Raw genomic sequence first — 27,665 nt, 5'->3', positions numbered from 1 at the left:
ATGACACCATTAGTCACCGGTATCTTCTCAGTTAGGGAAACACACTGCGTCTTAAAAAAAAGATAAACATTGGCGTGCAATAGTTTCAGCCACACTTTAATCTGAACCTCACATAAATAATGTAGGATAACGGCAGCGCTGCCCACGATAGTTTTTAAAAAAAGGATCAAATCGAATCTTGTACGTGTATCCGCGGACAACCGAGCGGCTGGCTTGGCCCTGATTGGTTTGTAATGAAATCAGGATTTGACTCTCCCTCTCTATCTGGCAAAGTTGACGAGGTCATAGGCAGTTATCTTTCTCCCAGCACAATTATTGTCATGAATCATCACGCATCTCCTAATCACATCAGTGATTAGAATGTTATTTTTTTCCCGTTCCTTTATTAGTGCTGCAAACTCGTCAACCCTGGGGAAACATTTTAATCAATGGCAAGCAAACAAGGCCCTCATTAAACATGAGTGTGACACCGTCTACCATCGCACACCCTAAAGCGGCTTCAACGTCAGCAGCATTCCTCCTGGAGTCCGTCTCTCCACATCTGAGGAAGGGCTATTCCATATGATGGGGCTGCACACCCAAAAGGAGCTCACAGTAGGCCTGTTTGGGGGTAATCACTCTGAACCCGAGGAAAAGGGAACCCCAGATGTCCTCAATCTCGCCAACGCAGAATCACACCGCTCATCACGGAGGCATTAGCACTTCGGCGGCGATCGCGGCGATGTAACCGGATGGAGTTGAATGGAGGTTGTGGCGGGCTATCGAACTTTTGAGGGACGGCCTCCGACAGACTTCCAAGTCGCAGCGCCGGGGCGGAAACGAGATTCATCATTCCACACTTGGGGTCGCGGATAATTACTGCTCTCGCACACGCGCCTCGTTTTAATGGCGTAATAGATATTTCTGAAACGTGCCCCGGCCTCTATCTATCGCGCCGCCCGCCTCTCTGCATTTCAAATGCGCGAACGCGGTGTAATCGGATTGCAAACATGATTAGTGAAGAGCCCTCCCGACGGCTCCCCCGATCTCTGTGGCGGCGGCTGGGGTGTGTGTGTGTGTGTGTGTGTGTGTGTGGGGGGGGGGGGGGGGGAATTGGTGGCCCGGCATATGGGTAGCATCGTAAGGTGGATAAGCAGTAATTAATTTCTGTGTTTGCACTGCAAAGATTTCCGCGACTTTGTAACCAATCAAAAGATTTAGCCTAATGGTTAAAACTGAAGGAACAGAAGGATGTGTTGGGGGGGCTTGCAGTGTTAGGGAGGGGGGGGGGGGGGGACCCAGAATGGCTCAGCCGCCCGGTGTGGAATTACAGCTGTCATTTATTGACTTTGACAAGTGTCTGCGTATTGTTTCCTCGCTGTTTAGCCGTCCCTCCCCGCCTTGTCTCGTTCAAGGTTATTTTAACTTTTGCTGGCATTACTTCAGTCTTTCCCCGCTTGTGGAACGGCGGCATAGGCAATTTGAGCCATCTGGGCGCTTTTCTGTCTGGCTCGCACTAGGTACCATCCTCTTTTGTTTCAAATCTCATTCATTACAGCCGAGGGAGAGCCCGCACGCTCCGTTATGGCCGCCGCCAGTGTGCCGGTGTGGGCGTGCTCTATTAGGAGATGTGAGGAGGGCTGCTTTTTTTTTAAATAAATAAAAAATTAGAGATTAATGCCGCTCACGGTCGAGGTCACCGCGACGCTCGAAACATTTCGAAGCGGTCTTGAAACAAAAAACATAAACATCAAACAGCCATGGCTTGAAATATCCTGGGCTGCGAGGGACAAAGAGAGATTTAAAGTGCAAGAAGAGGATCTCAAGGCTTCCAAACTTTGGTAAAAAAATATATAGGATTTTCCGGATAACCATTATGGAGTCTAACGTATTACAGAATTGACGTCCTCCGAATGGAGGCAAAGGTACACAACAGAAAGCTTCAAGGGAAGCATTACGAAGATGGCCCTGGTGCTTTTGATGTTTAAAAGTCTCATAAAACCAGGAAGGGCTGCCACATCATGGCCAGTTTGGACACACAATATGCTATCAACGTTGTGCGGCTCTGTCACATGACCAGCATTTCAATGTAGGTGAACGGCTTCAATGGCATTGCTGGAAGTCACTCGTGTGTTTGGTAAAAAAAACCCGGCTCACTGTCCCTGCTTTCATTTTCCTGTTTTATCGAATCCACACGCCATTTTATTTTGAGGTGTTCCCCTGCCAGACCACACGTCCTGGCTGTGTTTTCCCCATTTATTTACATGTCATCCCCTCCATCAGATCCAGAAAGCGGCTGACCCTCAAGACGCGTCGCAGGGCTTGGAGGAAGCGGTGCTCCCCTCGCAGAATGCTGACACCCCATACAAACGCACAAAGAGAAGCTGGGTCTTGCCACCATTCCACATCCTGGAGAACATGCGAGGGCCGTACCCCAAGGCGATTGGCATGGTGAGACCACCACATACACACGCCACACTCGCAAACGTACGCACGCACGCATGCAGGTGTGTACGACGCCCACACAAACACCCAGAGAAGCAGGTAAATATCGTGCTGTAGTATGACCGCACGAGTATGACCGCACACAAGTAGAGCCACACCTCCCCACCTCGTAGGCCATAGTATTTCGTTAGATCTGACAACCTTGTTCATCGGTTCATCGGTCCAAGCCTCCACCCGATCAACCAGGCCCATACTTTTGTCTTGCTTTTGTCCAACAAAACGCCTCCCATTTATAGCACTTCACCAAAGGTCTGGAATCGGGAGGTTGAGTTCTTCTCTCCCCCCCGCCCCTATCCATCCCACAACTCACCCCACCTGGTCATAGCACAGTCTGCATGAGCAAGCCCTCTTGAGTCAGTATAGGAAGTCAGTGGTGTGTGTGTGTGTGTGTGTGTGTGTGTGTGTGTGCGCGCAACGGCAATGTGTTCTCCCTGTAAACATCGGGGGTGTAGATCCACAAAGGGCCGACATGTTGAACTACATTGGGAAAATACTGAGGCTTCCTGCACTCCATCTATTCACACCGGAATCCTCTCATCAAATATATCTCGCTACAGTTCAGTTTCGTTCACTCCAAACTGCGATCGCTTTCAGATGGCCTGCGGTGAATTTATCCGTTGCCCAACACTGAAGATGTGCTCGCCCCCACAGATCCGATCAGACGGCGATAGCCAGAGCTCCCTGAAGTACAGCGTGACGGGTCCCGGCGCCGACCAGGCGCCCGTCGGCGCCTTCATCGTCGACTCCATCTCCGGCATGCTATTTGTCGTCCGGCCCCTGGACAGAGAGCAAACCGCAGCCTACCACGTAAGTGTGAAAGGAAACACAGAATAGAAAGTGTGTTTTATCAAAAAAAAAAAAATTTCTTTGTGTCAAGGGGAATGCTCCTTCTCTTTTGCCGCTGCTTTTCCCATTCCCTGCCCATTGAAATGCACCGAGGGCGGGCCCGCAGGCCCACTCGTCCCCTGAGCCCTGAAGTGATAGGGTGAAGGCGTGGGTGGTGGGTGGGTTGGTGGATGGGTGAACGCAGGTGGAAGTCTGACAGCTCTGACTTACCGGTCTGAGTATTGAAGGGATCCGATATGAGACCTTTTGAGGAGCGCTGTTGATTTTGTGAGAGAGGCGTCTGGAAATGAACTGAAATGTGTTTTTCTTGTCATTTTGTCAAGGTCTAAGTCTAAAGATCAGGCCACGCGTGAGCCTTTTTCCGAGAGATGTACAAACACACGGGGATCCATTTCGCCTGCCTTTCATTGGTTTATATTTTGGTTGTAGCTTAGGGCACACGTAGAGGACCTGAACGGACGCCCAACGGAGGACCCCATTGACATCTTCATCAACGTGTCGGACATGAACGACAACAAGCCACAATTCAAACATCAGATCTGGAACGGCACTGTCTCCAAGGCATCCAGGCCTGGTAAGTACACTAGAGACCCGTGCTTGCCCTCCGACTGCACCAGCTTAAAAACTCCACCACAATGCGGGCAGCAATGCTACACTAGCACATAGTACCCTTTTAATTGGGTGGCCATTTTGTTTATTTGGCCTACTGTTATTTATCTAACTGATGCTATTGATAAACGGATGAGAAAGGGTATTGTTGTGTAAAGTAGTATAGGAGAACTCTTTAAATGTGGTCTTTACATGTGTACTTTACACTGCCAATGCAATTTGATTTTATTTTATTTTTTTTACCAAGAACACAATGCAATGCAGTACCTAACTAGGAGAACACAAATGCAGCTGACTAAAAGACATGCGTCTATTGCCTTTTGCTTTTCTTTGATTACATCACAGGCACATTTGTTATGACCGTACTCGCGCACGACCGTGATGACCCAAAGACGGACAACACACTGCTGCGTTACAAGATCCAGTCCCAGAGTCCCCCCAGTCCGTCAGACATGTTCACCATCCACACCCTGACGGGAAACATCACGCTCGCCGGAGACGTTGGCCTAGAGGTAGGTTCATCTCTTACTTTTAAAGTCTTCACTTTCACTTTGTCTCTCCCTTCTGTTCCTGCCTCTTTTTTAAATTCAGCACATGCAGCCTGTCAAACTAATTAAATTCACATTAATGTCAGTCTTGTTAGATTGCATTGCATTGTCGATTAACACAAACCTCCCCCTGAACCGGAAAAAATTAAGTCGTTGAAAGAACTTGATACATTTACTAATATTGCGGCAGTTGGTGCGGTAGTGATGAAATCAAAGGGCTTCGCTGTGCCCTGTGGGGCCTCCACTTTAGTCTCTCTATTTGCCAATGTCTCACCTGTTTCCTGTTAACCTAGCATCTGATCTGTCACCTTTTCAACATGAAAATACCTTACCTTTACCTCCAGCTCTGAGGTGTGGGATTCAAATGATGTTTTCCCCCCCTTCCTCTTTCCTCCACACTTAGACATGCAAACACACACTCTCACTCACTTGCATTGTAGAATACCGAAGGAAGGCATCATGAATGTCATTTTCTGTTACTTGGAAGATACTAGATGGATTATCATAGTGCTAAATCTGCTCATGTGGAGAGTGCAGGGGATGTGAGGGGTAGTATAGGTTAGTAGCATAGGGCAGGTTGTTCAACCAGTGGTACGCGTACCACCCTTGGTAGTGGAGGGTACTGCAGGCGGTAACTGGGATTCTATTCTTTAAATAGACTATTTAAAATAGAAAAAATAATGTAGATAATTAAAATAAATATATTTAAGATACTTTTCAGTATATATAGTATTCTTGCTTGCTACTATTTCGATAACGCTGTTATTTTGGTTGTAGTCCGTCATATGATCGCCATAGATTTTCTTTTTGTAGATGCAGCGTTGCTGACTTTCAGCTTTCAGCTGTTTTCAACTTTCCAGTGTTTTGTGTTTAAAGGGGGCGTTGCAACTCTTTGTTCAGCCAGTTCATATGCATTTTTCTACTTTTCACCGTTTGCATATGAAGCGGTCCGAAATCACTGGCATGAGTCATACTTAAAAAAACATTTGTTTTTGGTTGTAGTCATATGATCTCTTCCTTCCAACCCCTTCCAGGGAGTGCCGCAGTACACGCTGATCATCGAGGTCGCGGACATGGGGGGCGACGGCCTCGCCAACACGGCCACCGCAATCATCCGGGTCGTTGGGGACACCGGGAAGCCAGCAAACATGGTAGGGACTCTTACTCCTTGGCCAGGGAGAGCTGTCCTCTAAAGAGCCCAAGCTCTGCATCAGATCCCACCGTGTCAACATGTATTCACAGCCCACCCTCGCTTGCTCGCTCCCTTGTGCCCCCACCCCCCCCCCCAAACACTCAAATAAAACAGAAGGCCGGATATGTCTGGATGTGTGTATAACACGCAGTAACCCCCCTTTAACTACATGATGTTGTTACACAAGCAGAGAAGCAGCAGAGCGCAGCTAACCACGTTTAGGGATATGCTGGGTGGAGTTCAGTCCCGAGCGCTGCAATAACGCAGTCGCTCATGCGAGGTGGAAGAGGGTCGGCTCGTTGCCTTTCAGAACTATGCTGACCTCATCACCGCTCGCATTTCCCCGTTTTTTAAATCCACACCCCTTTTTTTGTTTTTGAAGCCCACCACTCCCAGGCTACTCCCACAGTGGTGTTTTTTAAGACACTTTTTAGAGGTTATTCACGGCATGTCCTCTCCTCTCTCTCTCTCCAGGCCGCTGACCCTCCAGGCGAGTCCCGGGGCCTGATGGAAATCGTGTTCCCCCGGCGGAACGCAGACAGCCCGCTCAAACGCATGAAGAGAGACTGGGTCATCCCCCCAATCAACGTGGCAGAGAACTCGCGCGGTCCATTCCCGCAGGAGCTTGTCCGGGTAAGAACACCGCCGCGTGTGTGTTCTCCCTGGAAACAGGAGAAAGCGCTTTTGATCTCACACGATTAACCGGATCGACGTCTTAGGCCGGGCAACGCGCGGTTAGATAATACACAGTCTGCTCACTCACTGCGTTAGCGCTGCACTCCTCCTCATCCAATGATCCTCTTTACCATCTAGTTTGCTGCGTTCGATACAGCGATCAGTTTAAAGTTTGACCTCAGCAGATTTCCCTGTTGACCGGCACTGACAATGTGCTCCGCCCCCCCCCCCCCTCCCCCACAGATCCGATCGGACAACGACAAGAGCCGCTCCCTGAGGTACAGTGTGACGGGCCCTGGCGCCGACCAGCCCCCGACAAGTATCTTCATCATCAACCCCATCTCTGGAGAGCTGTCGGTCACCAAGCCACTGGACAGAGAGCACATCCACAACTTCCACGTGAGTCTGAAACGATGGCCTGGAGGGAATTGTCGAGAGCTGGATCAATCCTCTTTTATCCCGCTTCTTTAAGGGGAAGGCTTTTCTCTTTGGTCTCGCTTTTTTACATTCCTGCCCATTGGCATGAGCTCCTCGTGGCCGAGAGACCCTAGCTGTGTTCGAAATAGTTCCCTATCACGGGTATAGTGCACTATATAGGGTGCTCGCCATTTTGTAGTGGTGTTAGAATTCTCAGTGGTTAGCTTCATGCACTATATATCATGCACCCAAAATTTGAGTGTACATACGATGTTCCCTACATGTTACTCCCGTATACCACAATGCAATGCGGTCGTGTTTTTCAGGAGGAGAAGAAGAAGCTGAATAACCGCGAAAACTAATACATTTAATGATAGTCTCCGGCTTTCGTTTAGAAATGTCAACAATTATTTGGGATTTAACATAGAAAATTTAACTTTCAAAATGTATTTAAAAAAACCTTTATCAAGGAAATGTAACATTCAACACCAATACAACCTCCAGCTTTCCTCATGAGTGCCCGGTTTGTTTAGACGATGTGGGCGCATCTGTAAATGCGTTTGTTCGTTCCCTATATAGTGCACTATATCATGAACACTATATAGGGAACAGTGTGGGTAATAACGCCATTTAACAGAAAGACGTTTCACCATCACTGAAGAACATCAAGTACAGCGCTCGCCTCCGGCGTTGGAGCAACAAATATGTTTGCGCCAATATGTCGAGTTGTTTCTGGAGATAAATTAGTACATTGTACAGAGAGATCACCATTTGCATTTCACCTGCCATTTTTTTGATGAGCGTCTCGGTCTCGAGCGCAAGCTTGCGGCAGTGGAATGGCAGTGCCATGGCAACCGAACATCATCGTTTCTGAAAGCCTCCGTTTACCCTGTACACACTACAACGCAAACCCAGCGTTTTCACATTTATCCACCTCAGCGATCTTTTTCGAAAAGCATCGTTTTCAGTGTCGGAATTCTCTGTTTTAGTGTGGACAGAAGGGCTAAACGGATTAATATTTATGTGTTTGTAGATTTAACCGGGGTAGTGTGGACGGGCCTCAGTTGGAAGCATATCAGGGCCTTGAATGGGCAGTTCAACCATTTAACCATTAACCATTTCTTATTTTTACAGTAACGCAATTAGTTACTCTCCGTGGTAACTAGTTGCTTTTATTATAGAGTAATTCAGTTACTAACTCAGTTACTTTTTGGAACAGGTAGTGAGTAAGTATAACTAATTACTTTTTTAAAGTAACGTTCTCAACACTGATAGGGAATAGCGAGTGAGTGATAGGGCAACGACTTCGAACACAGCTCCTGAGTGCTGGAGCTAATGGGTGGGTGGGTGGGAGGGGTCGCAGTCTGACAGCCCTAACCAAGATGTCTGAGTATTTAACGGGTTCATTACGAGACATTTTAGGAGTGATGTTTTTTTTCAGTATAAAAAGGAGCTTGTGTTTTCTCGTTCTTGTTTCTTCCCCCATGCTTCGGTTTAGAGCTTAATGTTAGAGAAATGAGCAGGAACATGTCAAGGTCCCAGTTCCTCTGCCTTTTATTTGTTCCTATATCTATATGTAAATAGGATATATGTAAATACCCCGTTCCTCATTGATGTGTTGGGACTATGTGCGTTTTGATGTGTTCAGCTGAGGGCCCATGCGGTGGACCTGAACGGGAACCAGGTGGAGAACCCCATCGACATCATCATCAACGTCATCGACATGAACGACAACCGGCCCGAGTTTGAGCACCAGCTGTGGAACGGCTCCGTATCCGAGGGGTCCAAGCCCGGTAAGATCCCAGACGAGACCAGACACCAGACCTGCACCCAGAAGCAACCTATAGCGCTCTATGCACCACTGGGCTATGTCGCACAGATCCGAAGGCACTCTTATTGCACTCTTTGTCTACCTGACCCGTCTGTCAAGAAATGGTTTCCCACGAGAAAGGGATGTGAAGGATTGTGCACATTTTGTGTTTACATTGCTTAGCTCAACAATGAACGTCTTCATGTGACAATGTGTTGTGTGCACAACTAACCCATCGTGTAAACACACAGGCACGTTTGTCATGACCGTCACCTCGGTGGACAAGGACGACAACAAGACGGCCAACGGAATGCTGCGCTACAAGATCCTCTCCCAGAATCCTGAGAGCCCGTCCTCCAACATGTTCACCATCAACAACAAGACGGGGGGCATCATCACAGTGGCAGCCGGTCTTGACCGAGAGGTAGGCTTCATTTTTCTCATCGATGTCCGTCAATCGATCATCTCATGTCTGCCATTCCTCCTCCCTTGTTTCATATGTTTCATCTTTTTAAAACGTTAATAAAAACAGTCTGTCTGACATTTTGAGCTCACATTAATATCCGTTGTGTCAGCACGGCTGCTATGTTGACGATTACATAACAGCCGTTTACCAGACCTCGAGTGAACACGGCCAAGCCTTAAGCAATCGATTTGAGTTTGTTGAACATATTTGGCTGAAGGCTGTAAGTGAGAGTCAGTATGATAGTCGTTTGTTGCTGAGGATTATTCCCAACTGCGCGTTCCCCTTGCACTGGTCAGAGTTAAAGCCGTTCTCACACCAGACGAGCCACGGAGCCAAAGAGCACAGCACAAGGTTCGACTCTAGGTCTCTTGCTGCGCAGAGGTTTTTAACCAAGCTGCAGTTCATATCGCAGTGTGGTTTCTCACCACAGGGTTGACTTCTCCCATTCAAAAGAACGTTTTTTAATTCCTAGCAGTCCACACGTTGCACCGTGTCTCTTGTCCGACCCGCCTCCGCGTGTTGGACGTATTCCCACTAGCATTAGTAATGTACTTCGGGAACGGTTGCCGATTTATCCATGAAATATTTTGACATCCCATTTGTCCGCGCTGAGTCTGCACGACTTCTGAACAACCGCTCGCACTCTCTCCGCTCGCCGTACTCTACCTTCTACGTTCTCCTGTGACCAGCGATCACTCACACCATAACCCACGTTATCGATGGGATTCATCGTGAACGGCTGTGTTTTAAAGTCGAGTATAGCAAAGCACCGCTAAGTACCATTGTTTAGAGTAATTGCATGGCTATGACTTTGGAATTAGGAAAAAAATGAGGCGCCTTTTATTTCTGTGTGGTAACTTATCTTTTGACGGGAAAGCCAACACCCCCTATTACCTAGTCCCTGATTTATCACCCGAGTAGCTTTTAACATCATCTGTCCAGATCCGAGCTGTGAGATACAAATGATAATGCACTTAGTAACACGCACACTCCCTCGTATCGTGGCATAGATGGGAATGTATTGTGAATGTGATTTCCTGTGGCTTCAATCGAATCAGCACGATGACTCACTATTATGTTATTATTGCAACACAGTTTTACCGGTCATATTTCTACAGTACGGGGGAAAGTTGTGTTTCCCCACTCCCTGATGTCCGTTTTCCCATTGAACCCTTTCCAGAAAGTGCCGCAGTACACGCTGATCATCCAAGCCACAGACATGGAGGGCAATCCCATGTACGGCCTCTCCAACACGGCCACCGCCCTCATCAGGGTCACGGACATCAACGACAACCCTCCGGAGTTCACCGCCGAGACGGTAGGGACGGACCTCCTCGTCCGGGGAGCGCTCCCCTCCGAAGCTCCGCCCCGCACTCCTAACGAGTCAATATGTGCTCGGCGCCGCCCACTCACTCCGTCGCTCTCTTCTGCTTGCCCTGCATTTCCCAAAGACTTGTACACGCATAGCAGGAACGGGCCACAGGCAAAGTGTTGCAACCCTGCTTAACTAGAACACACACACGCACGCACGCACACACGCACACGCGCGCACGCAAACATCTACACCCCTAATGGTGACGCATGCAAGTACTGGCAATGTGTTTCGGTTACCGCTAGTTGCAAGGGAAAAGAGCAGAGGTTCTGCCTATAATTATCATGTCATTTTAAAACAGGAATGGAAAATTTAAAAAGAATAATGTGATTCTGGATGTTGCAGCATGTTAATACAACCCCATCTTATTAATTCAACCCCTGAATTGTGTTGAAATTAAGTTAAATAACCAAAAATAAACTAACGTGCAGTCTTCCATAACGCGTTCAGATAACCGCTGGCAGGCCAAACTCTTAACCAAATTCGGTAAAAATGTGTCTTCTATATTTATACATGACATGTTGCTTGCATTTCTGCTTATGCCTAAAACCAATTAAAGCTCGGGTAGGCAACTTTGGAGAAACCAGCCAGAGTAAGCTAGATTTTGAAGCATCCAACCGAAATAAATCCCAGCAGACACTGAATATATATTTTCTTGTGAGTATTTTATTTATTGATTAGTGTCGGGAGGTAAGGACATTTCTGACAAAGAAAAAAGGAATTGCCTACCCTATGTTTTAACACAAAGTAATTACAGCAACATTTTTTTTAAATCCAAGTGATGATGGCTAATAACACCATGGTAATGGTTTGCATTTATTTGAAGCACGTATTCTTTTTCCCTCCATAGATGGGGGAAAGGTCCAGTGTGAATTCTTTGAGCGAAACTTCCGACCTACTTTCAACTCGCTGATGACAAGCCCAATTCCAGAGTCCAATCTTTGATAACAAGTCGCAAAGGCTCCAAAATAGTTCAGCTTCAACCCCAAATGGCTATTTTTGCAATAGTATTGGGTTATGAACAAGGATATAAACGTAACTCTGGAGCATAATTCTCCATTTCAAAATGCAAGGGGGAAACCCAATGTTTTAAATCCAATGCTTAACCAATGACTATCACAGAATCACATCTTTCAGTTCTACTTCGAAATAATCAAGAGTTATTCTAAATATTTTTTATCAGTAAAGCGAGCCTTCTGTAAAACTTTCTATAATTCTTTAATTTGCTTATTTTGTGTAGAACTGACAATACATTGACTTGAATAAAAGTGAAATAGCAGAACCAGAGATATGTAATGCTTTAATCCAATAGCACTACAGATAACCGGCAGGCCAACTTCTACTCTGAGATAAGTTTGAGTTTGTTAACATGGTGCAGTCGTTATACACAAACCCATGGTCCAACATTGGGCAATTCAGTTTTAATACTTGTTTCTAGGGATCATCCCTTGATCTCAGTATAATAAAATCGCATACCATTAAGAATATCAACGCCCCCAATAGCTTTATACAGGCTATAATATGTACCCATACATAGGGCGAGTTATATAACGATCAATATGCGCTCCAAAATGCTACAGTGCCCACGAACACTCAGGTATTCTTTAGTAAACTTTATATTTTCAGACGGCACTATCGAAATCCTATCGTTATTTTATTAGTACATTTTCGAATGCCAATATTTTAAAGACTCATGTTCTCAGTATTCAAAGACTCAAGTGCTTATGGCTTAGTCTGATTTTCTCTCTCTCGCGCTCTCTCGCTCTCTCTCTCTCTCTCTCTCTCTCTCTCTCTCGCTCTCTCGCTCTCTCTCAGCCCTGTCAAATCCCGATGCTTGTGAATACAGACATGCATCCCTTTGTCCCCACGCTGTCCCTGCTGCAGTGCCTCCCTAACTGTGGCGCTCTCTCTCTCTCTCTCCCCCGTCTCATGGCTTATTCATGCAGTTCTTCGGCGAGGTGCCAGAAAACCGCGTGAACGTCATCGTGGCCAACCTGACGGTGACTGACAAGGACCAGCCCAACACGCCCGCCTGGAACGCCGTTTACAAAATCACCGGGGGCGACAGCACCGGCAGGTTCTCCGTGCCCACCGATCCCACCACTAACGAGGGCCTGGTTACCGTCGTCAAGGTAAGGGGCCCCCCCGACCTCTCCTCCTTTCCCGGGAAGCCCCCCGTGCGCCTCTCGTCTCGTTATCTCGGAGACGGTTCGGTGCAACCTGAGCATAAGACAATGCGTGCAAGGATAAACAGTCAAAGGCGTTGACATGTGCCTGCTGTGCAGGGCTGAACAGCGTGCCTTCGGCTCGCTGCCGTCGCTCGATAACCCTGGGTGTTATTTATTTTTTTAATTTCTACATCGCATTGATTGCCGCATTGTGAATATGATTACAATCTCTGACCGGGATTGATTTACATGGTGACGCCGTTTATTTATCTCCCTCGCGTGTGTCTGTGTGTGTGTGTGTGTGTGTGTGTGTGTGTGTGTGTCTCTCTCGGCTGCAGCCCATCGACTATGAGACCAGCAGGACGTACGTGCTGACTGTGGTGGCCACCAACGAGATCGCGCTGGCCCGCGGCATCCACTCGCCACGCCAGTCCACCGCCACGGTGTCCATCCGGGTGACGGACGTCAACGAGAGCCCCTACTTCGAACCCAACCCCAAGGTGTACCGGGTGGAAGAGGGCCAGTCGCCCGAGACCCCGCTGACCACCTTCACCGCCATCGACCCCGACCGCTTCATGCAGCAGAGAATCAGGTACCCGCTGCAGCACATCAGGAGCCCAGGGGGGGATAAGGAGCACAGAGGGAAGTATTTTGTTTGTGCCGTGTTATCTGGGGAAAGCCGAGGAGGCAGAACAACAGAGCACCATCCTCAAAGGGAACTAAAAGAAGGAGCTCAAAGTTTTGTTATGTTGCGCTTTTCGTGCGCTCATTATAGAGAAAAATATTAATTGCAGATAATCCCTGACTGAAGATTAGGCTCCAAGTCTATAATCGACTAGTAACAAGCATGAGAAAGCCACAATCACGAAAACCTTATCTCCCAATCAGGTACTCCAAACTCCATGACCCCGCCCACTGGCTCCGGATCGACACCAACACAGGCCGCATCACCACGATGGCAGTCCTGGACCGCGAGTCGTCCTTCGTGAAGAACAGCATGTACAACGCCACGTTCCTCGCCACCGACGACGGTACGGAAACAAGTTCTCGAGGCTTCTCTAGCCGGGTTTAAAAATAGCACTTCGTGTTTTTTAGGTGCTAACACTTACTTCCCTGTTCTGTATTTCCCTGTTCCTATATCTTCGACCCATCGGTTTACCCTTTCAGAAAAAGTTTTAGTCAGTCGTAGAAGAAGTTTTCTCGGTAGAGCGGCGAAGGTCGCCCTCCCGCCCAGACACTTTCATTGATTGGGCGCGGCTGTTGTTGTCAGCGACGGCGGACGTGGTGTTGTTTTCCGTGTGACCGGTGCAATAGGCAGGTGGCACGGAAGGCAGTGTTTCTTAAAAAATGCACTCGCCGCTCCAGCCTCGGCGCCGCCAGCCATGCCTGAAGGGCAGGCCCGTAGCAGGCACCCGGCATGTCTGGTGCGCAGGTACGACCGCTCAGCTGGAGGTTAATGCGCCGGCGATCCTCTGTACCGGCCGCCGCCGTGATGCCGACGCATTCCCCACCTCCACCTCCCTGCCCGCCTCTCTCGGTCGGCAGCGTTTTAACCGCTGTTCAGGTTTGCCCTGTTCTCCGGAGCAAAGCTCAGGCCAATAGGCTTAAAAACTCTCCCAATAAAGAGGTTTCTCTGCTTTAATGGCTCGGGATTAGACGACTACCTCCTTTGAACGTGGCCTGAATGGCTGAGAAAGGGGAAACGGAGCAGGCCAGGGTGGGGGCCCCCCCTGCTTTAGTGAACGCCGAGGAGACGGGCGCAGTGACTGTGGGCTCCGTGTGTCTCTCTGCTTTAGTATTCACGTCTCGTGTCCTTCGTCAGGAAGACGATACACACACACACACACACACACACACACACACACACGCTTGCAGAGAGAAGAGAGCGTAGCCCCCCTCCCCTCCTTCCTTCATCCCCACTAGCTAAATGTTCTCATATCTGTCTCTTTCTGTTCCTCCCTCCTCCTTGTGAAGCTTGTTTCCCCCCCCTCCTCCCTCCCACGTCTTAGATCAGTATGCAGTTTGGAAGGGTCCACTCCCACAGGGTCGGCTGGCTGCCTAGAGTGACCTATTTTAGCATGCGAGCGATAGCGTAAAGTTTACGATGTAGCTTTACACAGAGTACCCGGTAATGGTTTGAGCTGCGGGGGGGGTGTGGGGGCGGTGTTGGGAGTACCAACAATGGAGTGGCATGAAATCCCTTCCTGAGGTGCTTTACAGCCATTGTAAAACGAAGACTACATGCTGATGTGTTCTCTGTGTGTGTCTCCCGCTGTCCTCCCCCCTCATCCCTGATCCAGGCTCGCCGCCAACCAGCGGCACGGGCACCCTCCAGATCTTCCTGCAGGACATCAACGACAACGCGCCGCGCGTGTTCCCCCAGGAGACGGAGGTGTGCGAGAAGCCGGAGCCCAACGCCATCAACATCACGGCGCTGGACGGCGACCTGACCCCCAACGCGGGGCCGTTCGTCTTCGAGCTGGCCCACAGACCCGCCGACGTCCGGAGGAACTGGACCATCACCAGGATCAGCGGTACGCCCCCCCGGGACCCACGGCTTCGTTCAGAGTGGAACGCCTAGCTTAGCTTAGTTTAGCTTGGAGCGGTACAACCATAGCCCTTAGCTTAGGTTATAGTGATGCGCCCGGAATACCTAGATTAGCTGAGCCTAGCCTAGAGGGGTATACCCAGATCCCTAAGCTTAGCTTACTGTAGCTTGGAGTAGTACAACCACAACCCTTAGCTTAGGTTGGAGTTATGCGCCCAGAATACCTATCTTTGCTTTGTTTAGCCTAGAGGGGTATGCCCACATCCCTTAGCTTAGCTTAGTTTAGCTTGGAGTAGTACAACCAAACCCTTAGCTTAGGTTAGAGCGATACACCCAGAACTCCCTTGCTTAGCTTAGTTTAGCCCAGAGGGGTATGCCCTCATCCGTTAGCTTAGCTTAGCTCAGCTTAGTTTTTAAACTAAACTTAACTAAACTAGGCTACGATTGCCTGTAAAAAAGGAGTGACACCAAACCCCCATTCGTTATAAAGGGAGAAAATGGCGTTTAATTTCACCGGTCGTGGTTTGCAGCAGAATATAGATCACAGATTTAGTGGGTGGGAGGCTCGTGTGCTGCATTTCGCCAAGGACGTCACCTTCATTAGCTGTCAAGCGGCGCCTGATGCAAATAGTGCATGCATTTTATGCTTCATTGGGTAGGGGCTTTTTGAGGACCGCAGAGTGTTCCTGTTCAGTGTCCTTACTGGACCTCTGTAGTGCCCCCGGGGGGCCCGTGGAGGAGTGGAAACCCCCCCCTGTGACGCGGTTAGAGTCCCTGTCGAGACCATTGACGTGTCACACTTAAAACACTATGGACCTTTTTTCTCCCCTGCTATGTAAATCACGGACAGTCAGCATGAAAAATGGGCCCAAAGCCACTCTTTATCTAATTCCCAGAGGCACCAAACAGTGTACTGTTATTAACATCCACAAGGCAGACAGGTCAACAATTACATTTCCTCGATTTAACTCCTGGTCTTGATCCATCTTCTGGCGTGCAGGATGTTTGTGATGTGCACGAGTGGTACACTGTGCTGGGATCAAGCACAGCTACGAACCACGGCAAGCAAACACAAAGTGCTCCCTAAATTACCTCTCATATGTTGTAATTATTAGTGGTCTGCTAAAGCATAATAACAGATGTTGCCTCTGCCACACAGTCTTTCATTAATTATGCTAATTGGAACACATTCACATTGTAGTACTTATTGTTGTTTTTATCGTTACAGTGCGGAAGCCATTGAATTGGGCAATAAAAAAAATCGGTTCTAAACACGTTAGGAGACATATGGATTATAACCACTAGGAATTTAGACTAAGCGGCAATATCAAAACGTATTGAGTTGGTACATAAGCCCCAAATCTAAATCCCTACCATATTTTTGGATTAGATAGGCTGACACAAATTCCAGGTAGGAATTCCTGCTGGTTTTTCTTTCCATGTGTGTAATAGGGTCATGATCACACTGTGTAAAAACACAGTCTATGAGAATCCCCATGTATTCAGTTTGTATTTAATCCTGCCTGTTCCGGATACAAAATAAAACACTGTTGCTTATCTTGAACCGTGATGGGTCAACGCTGCTCGTGAATTCACAAATTGTTCGGATTCCAGTTTTTAAAGCTATCTTCTCGGCTTCCTTCAGTGGTCTTTCTCAAACCGGAGCTAATTCTGACGGAAACATTCAATAAATATGCATTTTTAAAACAACATGTCTCCCCCACTCCAACCAATCAGGCGACTACGCCCAGATGAGCCTGAAGATTGGCTTCCTGGAGCGCGGCATCTACGAGATCCCCATCATCGTCACAGACTCGGGCAACCTGCCCATGTCCAACACGTCCTACCTGCGGGTCAAGGTGTGCCAGTGTGACATGAACGGGGCCTGCACCGACCACAAGCCCATCATCGGCGCCGGCATGGGCACCGGCGCCATCATCGCCATCCTCCTCTGCATCATCATCCTCCTCAGTGAGTGTCTCCGATATGCACACATAGGAAGCACACACACGGGCCTCACACGCACACACAAACACCGCATTACAAACTCATTCAACTTAAGACATACATGTATACCAAATGGATACACACGTCACATCGCACATAATGCAAACTTGATACACACAGAAGGGACAAAGACATGCGCACATGCGCGCGCCACATTACAATAACTATTAGACCCACTTCCCGGCGCCCAGTAAAGCAATATGGGAATTACAGAGCATCACTGAGCATCAACCCAGCTACGGCTAGATTACCAGCGGATTACCCGGACATATAGCCCCAATCTGGCCAACGGCCATGCTTGTAAAAACACTGGATTGGATTACGTTTGTGCGGGGATATATAGGTTGTTTAGCCTTATGTGATGTGAGACTAATGGCCTCCCTCTCCCTCTCCCTCTCCCGTGTCTCTCGCCCGCCCGTAGTCCTGGTGCTGCTGTTCGTAGTGTGGATGAAGCGTCGCGACAAGGAGAGGCAGGCCAAGCAGCTGCTGATCGACCCCGAGGACGACGTCAGGGACAACATCCTGAAGTACGACGAGGAGGGCGGCGGAGAGGAGGACCAGGTACAGCGGCGCGCTCACACCTCACGCTCACACCTGCAGGCATCGTGGGTGATGCACTCGATACACAGGTTACAACATGCAAACACACGCGGCCGAAGAGACACGCACCAGATACACGGGTTACCACACAGAAACACGCACGCACACCGTGGAGGTACACTTCATGCACAGGTTACGACACAAAAACACGCACGCACACCGTGGAGGTACACTTCATGTACAGGTTACGACATAAAAACACACACGCATGCTTAATAGAGATACACACTTGATACACAGGTTACAAAGTTTTTACAACGTAAAAACACACGCACATCGCACACTTGCAAACTTGATGCCCAAACTCACACACGCATACACACACACACACAGGTCACAAAGACAGACACACTCAGAAGCTCACTTAACCGCGTTGCACGTCATTCAATTCTCATACTCACTCACACGCAAATTCAATTGTCCCCGCAACCTCTTGTTAGTGGAGCGGTATCATTTGGCAAACTACACTCTAATGTCACAAGATGGGCTGTTTTCCTGCTGCTGCCTGAAATGGTCCAGTGGTTCAGGTAAAGGCAGGCGGAGAGAGAGAGGAGTCAAATCCCCCCCCCCCTCCCCCAATCCCCCCACACCTCCCCCATCTGCTCCGGGGTCCCCATCCTCTAAATTAGCCTCGGAGGCTGGTAATTGGAAATGTGCTGCCGTTTAGAAGCTGCTGTGGCGTCATAACAGAGGCCCATCTAAGGTAACAATATGACGGGGAGGCCGTTACACAGCTGCCCGCCATCGGAGAGGGGGGCTCACTCCCACTCACGACCACCGGCTCACCGGCCGGGGCAGAGAGGTCATAAAACTATCCAAAACTCACAATTGGTGGGTATTATTTTTTTCTGTTTCGTTTTCGTTCTTTTTTGCCGAAGTGCTGAGGGGGAGAGAGGGCGAGCTGTCACAGCGAGGGCAGCTCCCTTGATGGACTGTACCTCGGAGGCGTTGCGGGGAAAAAACGACCCGCTCGGATTTATCGAAAGAGAACAAGCTTCCATTCTGAATGGCGCCGGGGCGGTCGGCCGGGAGAAAGTGGACTTGTCTGAGGAATTGAGGAGTCGTTGTTGGGAGTAGGGCACGGGGGGGGGTGAGAACAGGAAGGACTGGACCTGACTTTCCTGTCGACGTGTTCTTTATTATGGCCGCCTCTGTTCTCCCTATCTCCTGCTGGCGAGGAAATTGAAGCGTCAGACCATTGGTCCACCCAGAGCCTATTATTTCAGCGTCTGCAGCCATTGTCCGGACTAGTATTGCTCTGCTCAGCGCTAATGACAACATTGTACATACAAATACAAATATTATATTTATGTTTAATGGCTATTGTTGTCGGTAGTTCAACTTGAAGCAGTAAGTACAGGGCCGGCTCTAATTCAATCAGGCCAACAGTGCTGTACTGTAATTCCAGTCAGGGACCCCCGCCCCCCACCTCCTGGTGTAACAGCTTCCTGAGCTGGAGCCTGAGCTGGAGCCTGGCTGGATGTGGTGGAGGAACACGTGTACGTGCTGAGGCAGTCAGCTGGTCTGTGTTTAACAGTGGGCCGGGGCGGGCCCAGGGTTGGGGCTGAATATCTCAGAGGCGGGACTCTTCTTCTCTTTTGTTTTTATGTTAGCACTAGTTTTCATTGGTGAGTTTTTATTTGTATTTCTACGATCCTCTGCGTGCCGGACGACTCGTTCCAGGCAAAACTCATTTCTTCCTTTTCTTAATTATTTTTGTCGGTACAAAGCAAGCTGACCTTCTCGGAGTGAACCGGCGTGGGAGGTGGCGGTGGGGTCAGCCCGGAGGCGAGGGGGGGTGTGGGCGGGGGGGTGTGGGCGGGGGGGGGGGGGGGGGGGCGATGTGATGTGTGGCGGTTATTGTTCCAAATCCCCGGCTGGCGGCTCAACGGGCCTCTATCTCCCTGCCAATCTGATCGAATTACACGGCCATAATCAATGTGTTTGTTTCGGCCTGACGGAGGGGTTTCATTAGCGTAGAGGGGCTCGGGCGCTGGTGGTCGTGGCAACGCGCGTCTGATTGTGTTTGCGGTCCCAGAGTGGTTGGTGGTTGGTGGTGGTGTTGTTGTTGTTGTAGTCGTAGCAACGCAGGGCTTTTACATGGGATGCACGATATTCATGTGTTTCTGTAAATGTAGACGTTTTGTTTATCTGTGCGTCTGCAAACGTATCAAGTGTTCATATCAGTAAATGATAGCCGCACAGAGAGAGACGTTTTAGATACGGTGGGGGGGGTGGGGGATATTAGAGATGGATGGATTACCGAAAATCTTCTAAAGAGGACAATCCATCATGCACGCTTATTAGGCACACACCCTAATTCTCAGATGGCATTTTGTCTATCGCATCAGGGCTGTCACCATGATAGCATAGAGTCCATCTAGCTTAGCATGAGACCCACCTCTCTCGCTCTACATCTCTCTCTCTCTCGCTCTCTCGCTCGCTCTCCCGCTCCGTCGTGCCATCCCTCTCCAACAGCTCCTCTCAATCTGTCTCTCCCCCCGCCTCTTTCTCTCTTTCCCTCCATCTCTCTCTCGCCCTGTTTTCCTCTATACATCCCCCTCCTCCCTCGGTCCCTCCCGCCCTCCCTCCTTCCCTCCCCCGCCGCTCGCCCCTCTGCACATGACTTTGCACAAACTGCGAGCCATTCAGGTTGCCTTGGTAATGTTAATAGGATTAGCGATGGCTTACGCATATCCACCGTACCATGTCTGGGCACTGATTAGAGCAAAACTGTTTCCTGCGCGCCCTTGCCTTAGCTTAGCGCGCCGCGCGAGAGGGAGAGAGCTCTGCCAGTTTTGATGCAGTCATTTCGGGTCCTTCACATGTTGGTATATCCGAACGTACCAAGCCCCCTTTCCAAAACGCAGGCTTTTAAGTTTCCCACGCGCCCGCGTCCAGCCTCCTTTTGTCTGAATAAAAGCGCTGTAAAGTTTGAAACAGTGCGCACCACCTTTTTGACCTTGTGCAGTATAAACCCCCTCCCTCCGTTACATCACCGGGGACGGTCGCAGCGTCCCGCCCCGGCCATAAACCGTCTGAGCGTATGAGTGTGCATCGGGGTCCAATCCGGCGCGTTGGAGGGACGTGTGGCTCCCCGGTGCTAACTCTTCCTCTGCCTCCTCCTCCTCCTCCTCCTCGTCCTCCTCCTCCTCGTCCTCCTCCTCCCCAGGACTACGACCTGAGCCAGCTGCAGCAGCCCGACACAATAGAACCCGACGCCATCAAGCCCGTGGGGGTCCGGAGGATGGACGAGAGGCCCCTCCACCCCGAGCCCCAGTACCCCATGAGGTCGGCCGCGCCCCACCCTGGAGACATCGGAGACTTCATCAATGAGGTAAGAGCCGCCCCAACCCCCACACACACACACGCACACACACACACAGCACACACACCAGCTAAGGGCTCCCAGACCGCAGGATTTAAAGAGCGGTAAAATCAAACTCCAGTGACACAACACAAGCAGTCCTATGATGTCACCCGGCAAGTGGCATCGCGCGACACAGTGGCCAATCGGGGGGCCTTAAAAGTGGTTTGGATTTAGTCATGGGCTACTCTTTGAATGAGAGTAGTTCTTATGGGGAATGTATAAAGTAATGTCCTTTAATGCTGCATGGCATAAAGTTTCCTCCACTTCAAACTATTATTACGGCCCCGTTGTCAAAGTTTTCTTATCAGGACTGCAGGCCCCGACATGCTAAAAAATCTATTTTTGTTCAAAGAGTGATCCAGACAGAATGGATTCCATTATTCCTCGCAGTCCATTTGAAAGAATCTGTCCATACGCGGTCTATACGCGCCTGCATATAAATGGGCTGATGGAGAGCAACACGTTGGCTCTCCATAATAAAGTACTGCTCAACACAACTTTATACGCCCCGAGCCTGCATCGACTCGACCGTGGAGGAGGAGGAGGAGGAATGTAAAATGAAAACGCTTTTTTTTTTTTTAAGATACTTTCACAGGATTTCAAATTGTGTAATGGTGTAAAAAAAATAAAATAAAAAAAGATTATGTACTTTGTTGTTTGCTCTCTCCGAGTGCCGGATCATTCCTATGTTTTAATCTCCCACTCCCCCCCAACACAGCACTGAAAGCCCCTAATAGACTCATTGTTCCAGACGAGATTCACAGAGATTATGTGCTGTTTTGCATTCTCTCTTCTGCAACGGATGAGCGTCGCTGTCCCCAGCCAACCGCCTCAGTGCGTGTGTAATATTTCATATCTCAGAGCCGCCAGGGGGAGATTGTTGCACTTCTTAATATGCTGACCTAGAAATTTACATACAAGGCCGCCAGTGGCAGCCTGGCGTCTGAGTCCCGGCCCTCGTGAATGTCTCCTCCGACCCCGCGGTGGAGAACCACGTGGGAACGTCGAGGCGGGAGGAGCGGTCAACGCCGTCCAAAGCGATATCGAAAAAATGAATTCAACGCGTGCTTTATCGGCCGTTTACCGGACGTTTAGCGCTGTTGAGATTCTGGTGCCTGGGCGCCGGTGAGAGCGAACGGCCTCTTAGTCTGCAGCAGAGAACATTTTCAAACGCCAAGGACGAAGCGCATTTCTGTAGCGTTGGGGGGGGGGGGGGGGAAAGAACACTCTAGAAGTGGAGCGGAGGAATAAAAACACGATAAGAGCACGGGCGGTGTGTTCTTTTTATATTGTTTTAAATGTAGTTAAGCTTTTTAGTTTTCAGGTGTTTTTTTATTTTCAGTTTGTACTTGGGAGGCAATATTAAAACTCTAAACTTTAAAGCAGACCTCGGATCCTAATGAAATAAGAGATTAGAAAAAAAAAAGCCTTCGCTTTTCTGCCTGCCCAAGAATGTAACCTCTGAGCAGAGCCAACTGGGTCTGGTATTAACTCGGTTGCCTCGGTACCGTGTGTGTGTGTGTGTGTGTGTGTGTGTGTGTGTGTGTGTGTGTGTGTGTGTGTGTGTGTGTGTGTGTGTGTGTGTGTGTGTGTGTGTGTGTGTGTGTGTGTGTGTGTGTGTGTGTGCGTGCATTCCCGTGTGTGTGTGTGTGTGTGCGCGCATGCTTGCATGTGTGCGTGTCTGTGTGCGCGCATGTGTGCGGTGCAGGAGGCTAGCTCACAGAGCAGCCCAGCCTGGCTTGACCTTTTCGGGGGGTTTTCAGGCGCGGCGTGTGAACACGCCCGGCTAAAAGCAGTCCGCCAGCGATAACACGATGGTGCTCTGCCCTGTTGTTTGGGGCATTACTTCTGCCTATTTACAGCGGCGATGGGCTCTGCTTGCACCGGCCGGCCGGTAAATTAAATCACAGAAGTCCTCATTGTTTTTTTTTTGCCGTGGCACGGCGAGACATTGCCAAGAACGCTGTGGCGAGGACAGTGCTTCCCGCATGCCTGAGAGGAGGGCTTTGTCTCGGGCGCCGGGCGGTAATGAAGGCGGGACTCGGGCGCGGAGGATGGGGCAGTGATTGACTAACCTTATGAAGCTGCCAGTGGGAAGTCTGTTGTGCGGAGGAAGAAGGCGGGGGGGGGGGGGGGGGGGGGGGGGGGGGTTGGGTTGGGTGAGGCCATAACCAGTGGAGCAGCGATGGCTGTAATTGTAATGAACGATCCATCTGTCATATTCCGTAGCAAATGATCAACCACCGCAGCCCTGAGCAAACATTTAACACGGGGTAACAAGTGGAAAATAATCGCTAAGTGCTCTGGCACTTTATTACCATTTATCTTTTCATCGGAGGGAGCGGGGGCTGCCGCTGTAACAGCGGGGAGGGAGGGGGGCCGATAAATCTCCGTTGTACGAGGTTCCCCCGCTCCCCCGCCGCCGCCGCCGCTTCGATTTGCGTCGCACGCTCTTCTCCTTTAATTCAGTTATTGTTTGTAAGGTGTCTCCCCGCCCCGGAGATAAGCGCCGGCGAGGGGAGCGGGGGGGGGGGAGGGAGGGAGACGGGAGCAGGGCGCCGCTCCAAAGTGGTTCACGGCCAAAGCACATATCCACGGCGAGATTAGCCATCCATCACGACTCTACGGTCCCGTTGAGGAACGGGGCCGCGAAATCAATAGTAATCCATGAGGACCTCTGGTGACGCTGTGAGGGCTTCTGGGAACGCCGGAACACAATCTTCAAAATGGAAACGCACAGTTGCCCCCGCGCGACGAGATAACGTGCCCACGCGCACAATCGCATGCACGCACGCACGCGCGCGCACACGCACGCATGCACGCACGCACGTCTCTCGCGCAACAGTCCTTAGTGCAGTCCCGCTGATACTTTGAGAAATGAATAAAATATAGAAGAAATGACTCCCTGACGGACATTAGATGAAAGTAAGCGCTGGTGCCAGAGTTGTATCGGCTGGGTGGGGGGTTGGTGGTGGGGGGGGGGGAGCCACGCTGTCTCCCCAGTGGGGGCAGATCTCCGGTGATCTGAGGACGCGGGTCCGGCTCGATCTTGGCTTTTGATCAACTGCCGGGATAATCCCACCCCCTCATCCCGACCAAAGCGCGGCAGAGCAGCCCCCCCACGCCAGAGCCTGATTAATCCAGACAAGGTCGGCGTTTCCTGGACACGTACGGCGCACAGCGAGGCGGGGGTGCGGGCGGCGGTGGGCGGGGAACCACTGGCGGTGTTCACAATAGATTAGCCCGCTCCCGGGCCGCCCGACAGCGCCGGGTTTACTGTGTGCTGCCGCCGATCAATCGCTGTTGTAGCGGCGGGAGGGAGTGTGGTCGCGGCGCCCTGCGCTAATCTCCCTCTCTCCCTCAACCCGAGATATTCCCTGTCCTCCCTCTCTCCCTCACACCTCTGTTTTTCTCTGTCCTCCCCCCCCCCCCCCCCCTCCAGGGCCTGAAGGCCGCAGACAACGACCCCACAGCCCCGCCCTACGACTCCCTCCTGGTGTTCGACTACGAGGGCAGCGGCTCCACCGCCGGCTCCCTGAGCTCCCTGAACTCGTCCAGCAGCGGGGGCGACCAGGACTACGACTACCTCAACGACTGGGGCCCGCGCTTCAGGAAACTGGCCGACATGTACGGGGGCTGCGACGACTAGGAGCGAGGAAGGGGACGCACGGCGACGACGACGACGACGACAGCTTCGTTAACGAGACGAGTAAAAAAAAAAAACGAGAAGACGACGAATACAACGGAAGATTAAAAAAAGAAAAACCCACGACAAAAAAGAAGGATTTTTTTTTTCTTTTCTTTTTTTTCCTCCCCTCCCGAACCACCGCCAGCCGCCGCCGCCAACAGCGCCACCTCGTGGACAGACGCCGATATCGCCGATATCCCTCGACTCACCGATTTGGAACGGACCTCCGATAAGTGAACGCGACAGAAATTTGATAAAACATCATTCCGAAGTATTTTCCATAAAAAAAAAAAGAAATGACGCAAAAGAAGATGACCCAACCGACCTAGGCTAATTGTTGTTGTCTACGCATTAACATATGCTTGTGGAGGGCGCGGGCACAGGTTCTGGTGGCCATGTTTCTTGCAGAGGGGAGAGAACGTTGGTGGACAGTCGCCGATTTTTGGATTGTTGGTGTTGAACGCGCTCAGTTACACTTGAATTTCACAGTACAGAAGCACTGGGATATAACGTGCCTTTTTGTACATTGTTTTGGATCTGAATGATTAGTTTTATGTTCCAACGCTTTAATGGTACTGACTTTTTTGGAGTGATCTCAAAACATGAAGTATGTTTAAACTATGGTATGCTTCTCCATGCTCCCAACCTCTCCTTCCCCCCATCCTCCCTGGCCGCCCGACACCCCCTGGGTTGTTAGATATGATTATTTAAGATATGACATGAAGGATCCTTTGTTAGCCCAATTGGGAGCAACGATTTAAAGCAGCACTGTACAGTACGCTAGACTTCTAGACTTTTTCACTAAAAAACATTTAAACTTATGCAGCTGGTTGCAGATAAAGGGAGTTATGAATCATACTTTTGTAGCAGAATATTTTTTTTCCTTTATTTCTGAAGTGGTGTAGTATAAAAAAAAAACTGTTTTTGGTCTAATCCATGTACACTTCATTTGCCTTAGTCATCTGATATTTTGAAATCTTCACTGTAAAAAGATGTGTGTACATATGTTTTTTTCTTTTTCTTTTTTGTTTTGATGTAGTATACGAAGTGCAAAAGGTTCCAAACATATAAATGTATAATTTGGACAACAAAATGAACAGAGTTTTTTGCATGTTTTTATCTTTTCACAGCAGAACTGAAAAAAAAATGTTGTTTCCAAAATTTATTTACAAAGTGGAAAGAAATAAAAAATCGGGTTACAATAAATGTGTAGAAGTTAAGAGTTTTTTGTATAAAATAAAGAAATAAAAACCATTAAGACAAAAAAGGAAAAGGAAAAAATGGTGATCTTCTCAGCACAACTGTTTGATTTGTACCAAAAAAAGGAGGTTGGTGGCGACAGTGTGGTATGACGTAGTCACGATGGAACCAATCAGCTTTAAGACTGGGAAAAGGTTTTTCAACTCGAGACCTTGAGAATTATCATATGTAATGGAATACAAATTATACATCTCTGACCCCAACCATCCAAATAAAATGCTAATTTTGGAGCGAAAACTGCCTTTTTAATTGTTTTTCTTTCTCAAGCATATTCTAAATTTCTGCTGCACTGAGACCGACATATTTCCCCTTTTTTCCAATTCAATGACGGAAAAGATAATTCTGTGACATTTATGTTCTGTTATTGCCTTTCTCGTCAAACAAGCACAAAGGAGAAGAGAATTCCTCATTCTTTTCACCCTCGCACATTTGTACTTTTACTCTTTGCATCTGTTCACCTTGGGTTCAATGGCAAAACACAGAAATACCAAAAAGTCCACGGTGACGAGGGTGCACACACTGCGTTGTGGAATGCACGGTTCCCTTAGCACGGGGTGAAGCTGACCTCCAGACCAAGGACAACGTCAAGGACTGCCTCGGGGAACGGTTTCTGGGCCCCAGAGACGCGGGCGGAGATGGAAAGAAGAAAAAGTTTTGGGCTCTAGCAGTGTGTGTGTGTGTGTGTGTGTGTGTGTGTGTGCGTGGATTTTCATGCGTGTCCTACGGGATGGGGTTTGTGGTTGTGCTGTGGCTTCGGTTGATCTTTTCCCAGCAAAGTCTACACTGTGTGAGGCCGGCCACAGTCTCCAAACCTAAACCATTTAGCCTTCTGCCCCAGCAAAGATAAGATGGATGGATGGATGGATGGAGAGATATATATATAGATGGGATCCAATTTAAGTTTGGATTTACAGGCCTCAAAAAGTAAGCAGCTATTGTCCCTATTGTGTGTGTGTGTATGTATGTAGTGTAACTCGGTGGTCTATTTGTAGTGGTGTGATTGACTGCGTCGTCGTTATCCCATCTCCCATGGTTTCTGCGGAAAAAAACGTCATGTTTCCTTTGGCTTTGGTGAACTCCCCTCTTACACAACGCTCAGTGATACTTGAGTGTGTTCTTTGGTACTACCCCTGGCCGGCTGTATATCACTTTTCCCAGAATGTGCTGAGCGGCGCACACCACTTCCCACAAGGAGCACAACAGATTTATGTTGGCCAATGTGAAGTGATGTTAAGCAGACGACTCCAAAACTATGCATCATAAAACTACAGCTGAGTCAGTTCACATTAACCAAAGGCTCCCCTTCCTTTAACTCTGAAGGGATTTAGCTTTATCAGCGATGTTACTATTGTTATAATTATTTGAATAATTGATATTTTTATAACTGCGGGGGTTGGTTTTAATGTGGTCCGTCACTGTTCACACAAGGGCGATTGTTTTTCCGCTCCAGTTCTCTGTCCTGTCTCCTCCAGGCACGGATGTGGTTTGTGACTCACTGAACTGCCTAGGAAAAGGGTTCATTGACCCCAACGTCCAGTTCTCACCAGATAGAAGTCATACACACAAGTCACACAAGCATGCATCAAACATCAGTCCAAAAAAAGA

The 27,665-nt window shown here is 49.3% G+C and overlaps 1 protein-coding gene across 2 annotated transcripts in view; it reads left to right on the top strand.

The window, feature by feature from the left end:
* Window positions 1-26,323, top strand: part of LOC130388195 (cadherin-2-like) — a 63,141-nt gene extending 36,818 nt beyond the window's left edge. The window contains exons 4-21 of one of the 2 annotated variants that reach the window (XM_056597569.1): window positions 2,263-2,430; window positions 3,136-3,291; window positions 3,760-3,904; window positions 4,285-4,451; window positions 5,522-5,638; window positions 6,154-6,312; window positions 6,598-6,753; window positions 8,420-8,564; window positions 8,833-9,005; window positions 10,228-10,365; window positions 12,366-12,551; window positions 12,926-13,179; window positions 13,476-13,618; window positions 14,888-15,121; window positions 16,873-17,106; window positions 17,564-17,703; window positions 20,915-21,079; window positions 24,555-26,323. In XM_056597569.1, the coding sequence (XP_056453544.1) occupies window positions 2,263-2,430; window positions 3,136-3,291; window positions 3,760-3,904; window positions 4,285-4,451; window positions 5,522-5,638; window positions 6,154-6,312; window positions 6,598-6,753; window positions 8,420-8,564; window positions 8,833-9,005; window positions 10,228-10,365; window positions 12,366-12,551; window positions 12,926-13,179; window positions 13,476-13,618; window positions 14,888-15,121; window positions 16,873-17,106; window positions 17,564-17,703; window positions 20,915-21,079; window positions 24,555-24,761 (3,087 nt within the window). In that variant the 3' untranslated portion in view covers window positions 24,762-26,323. Of the gene's footprint in view, window positions 1-2,262; window positions 2,431-3,135; window positions 3,292-3,759; window positions 3,905-4,284; window positions 4,456-5,521; window positions 5,639-6,153; window positions 6,313-6,597; window positions 6,754-8,419; window positions 8,565-8,832; window positions 9,006-10,227; window positions 10,366-12,365; window positions 12,552-12,925; window positions 13,180-13,475; window positions 13,619-14,887; window positions 15,122-16,872; window positions 17,107-17,563; window positions 17,704-20,914; window positions 21,080-24,554 lie in introns of both variants that reach the window. The other variant, XM_056597570.1, reaches the window with a different exon arrangement.
* Window positions 26,324-27,665: the final 1,342 nt, after the last annotated feature.

Source organism: Gadus chalcogrammus, chromosome 8 (genome assembly GCF_026213295.1).
Source record: "Gadus chalcogrammus isolate NIFS_2021 chromosome 8, NIFS_Gcha_1.0, whole genome shotgun sequence".
Lineage (NCBI taxonomy): Eukaryota > Metazoa > Chordata > Actinopteri > Gadiformes > Gadidae > Gadus > Gadus chalcogrammus.
Note: the sequence above shows the minus strand (reverse complement) of the source record. Positions and strands in the feature narration are given on the sequence as shown.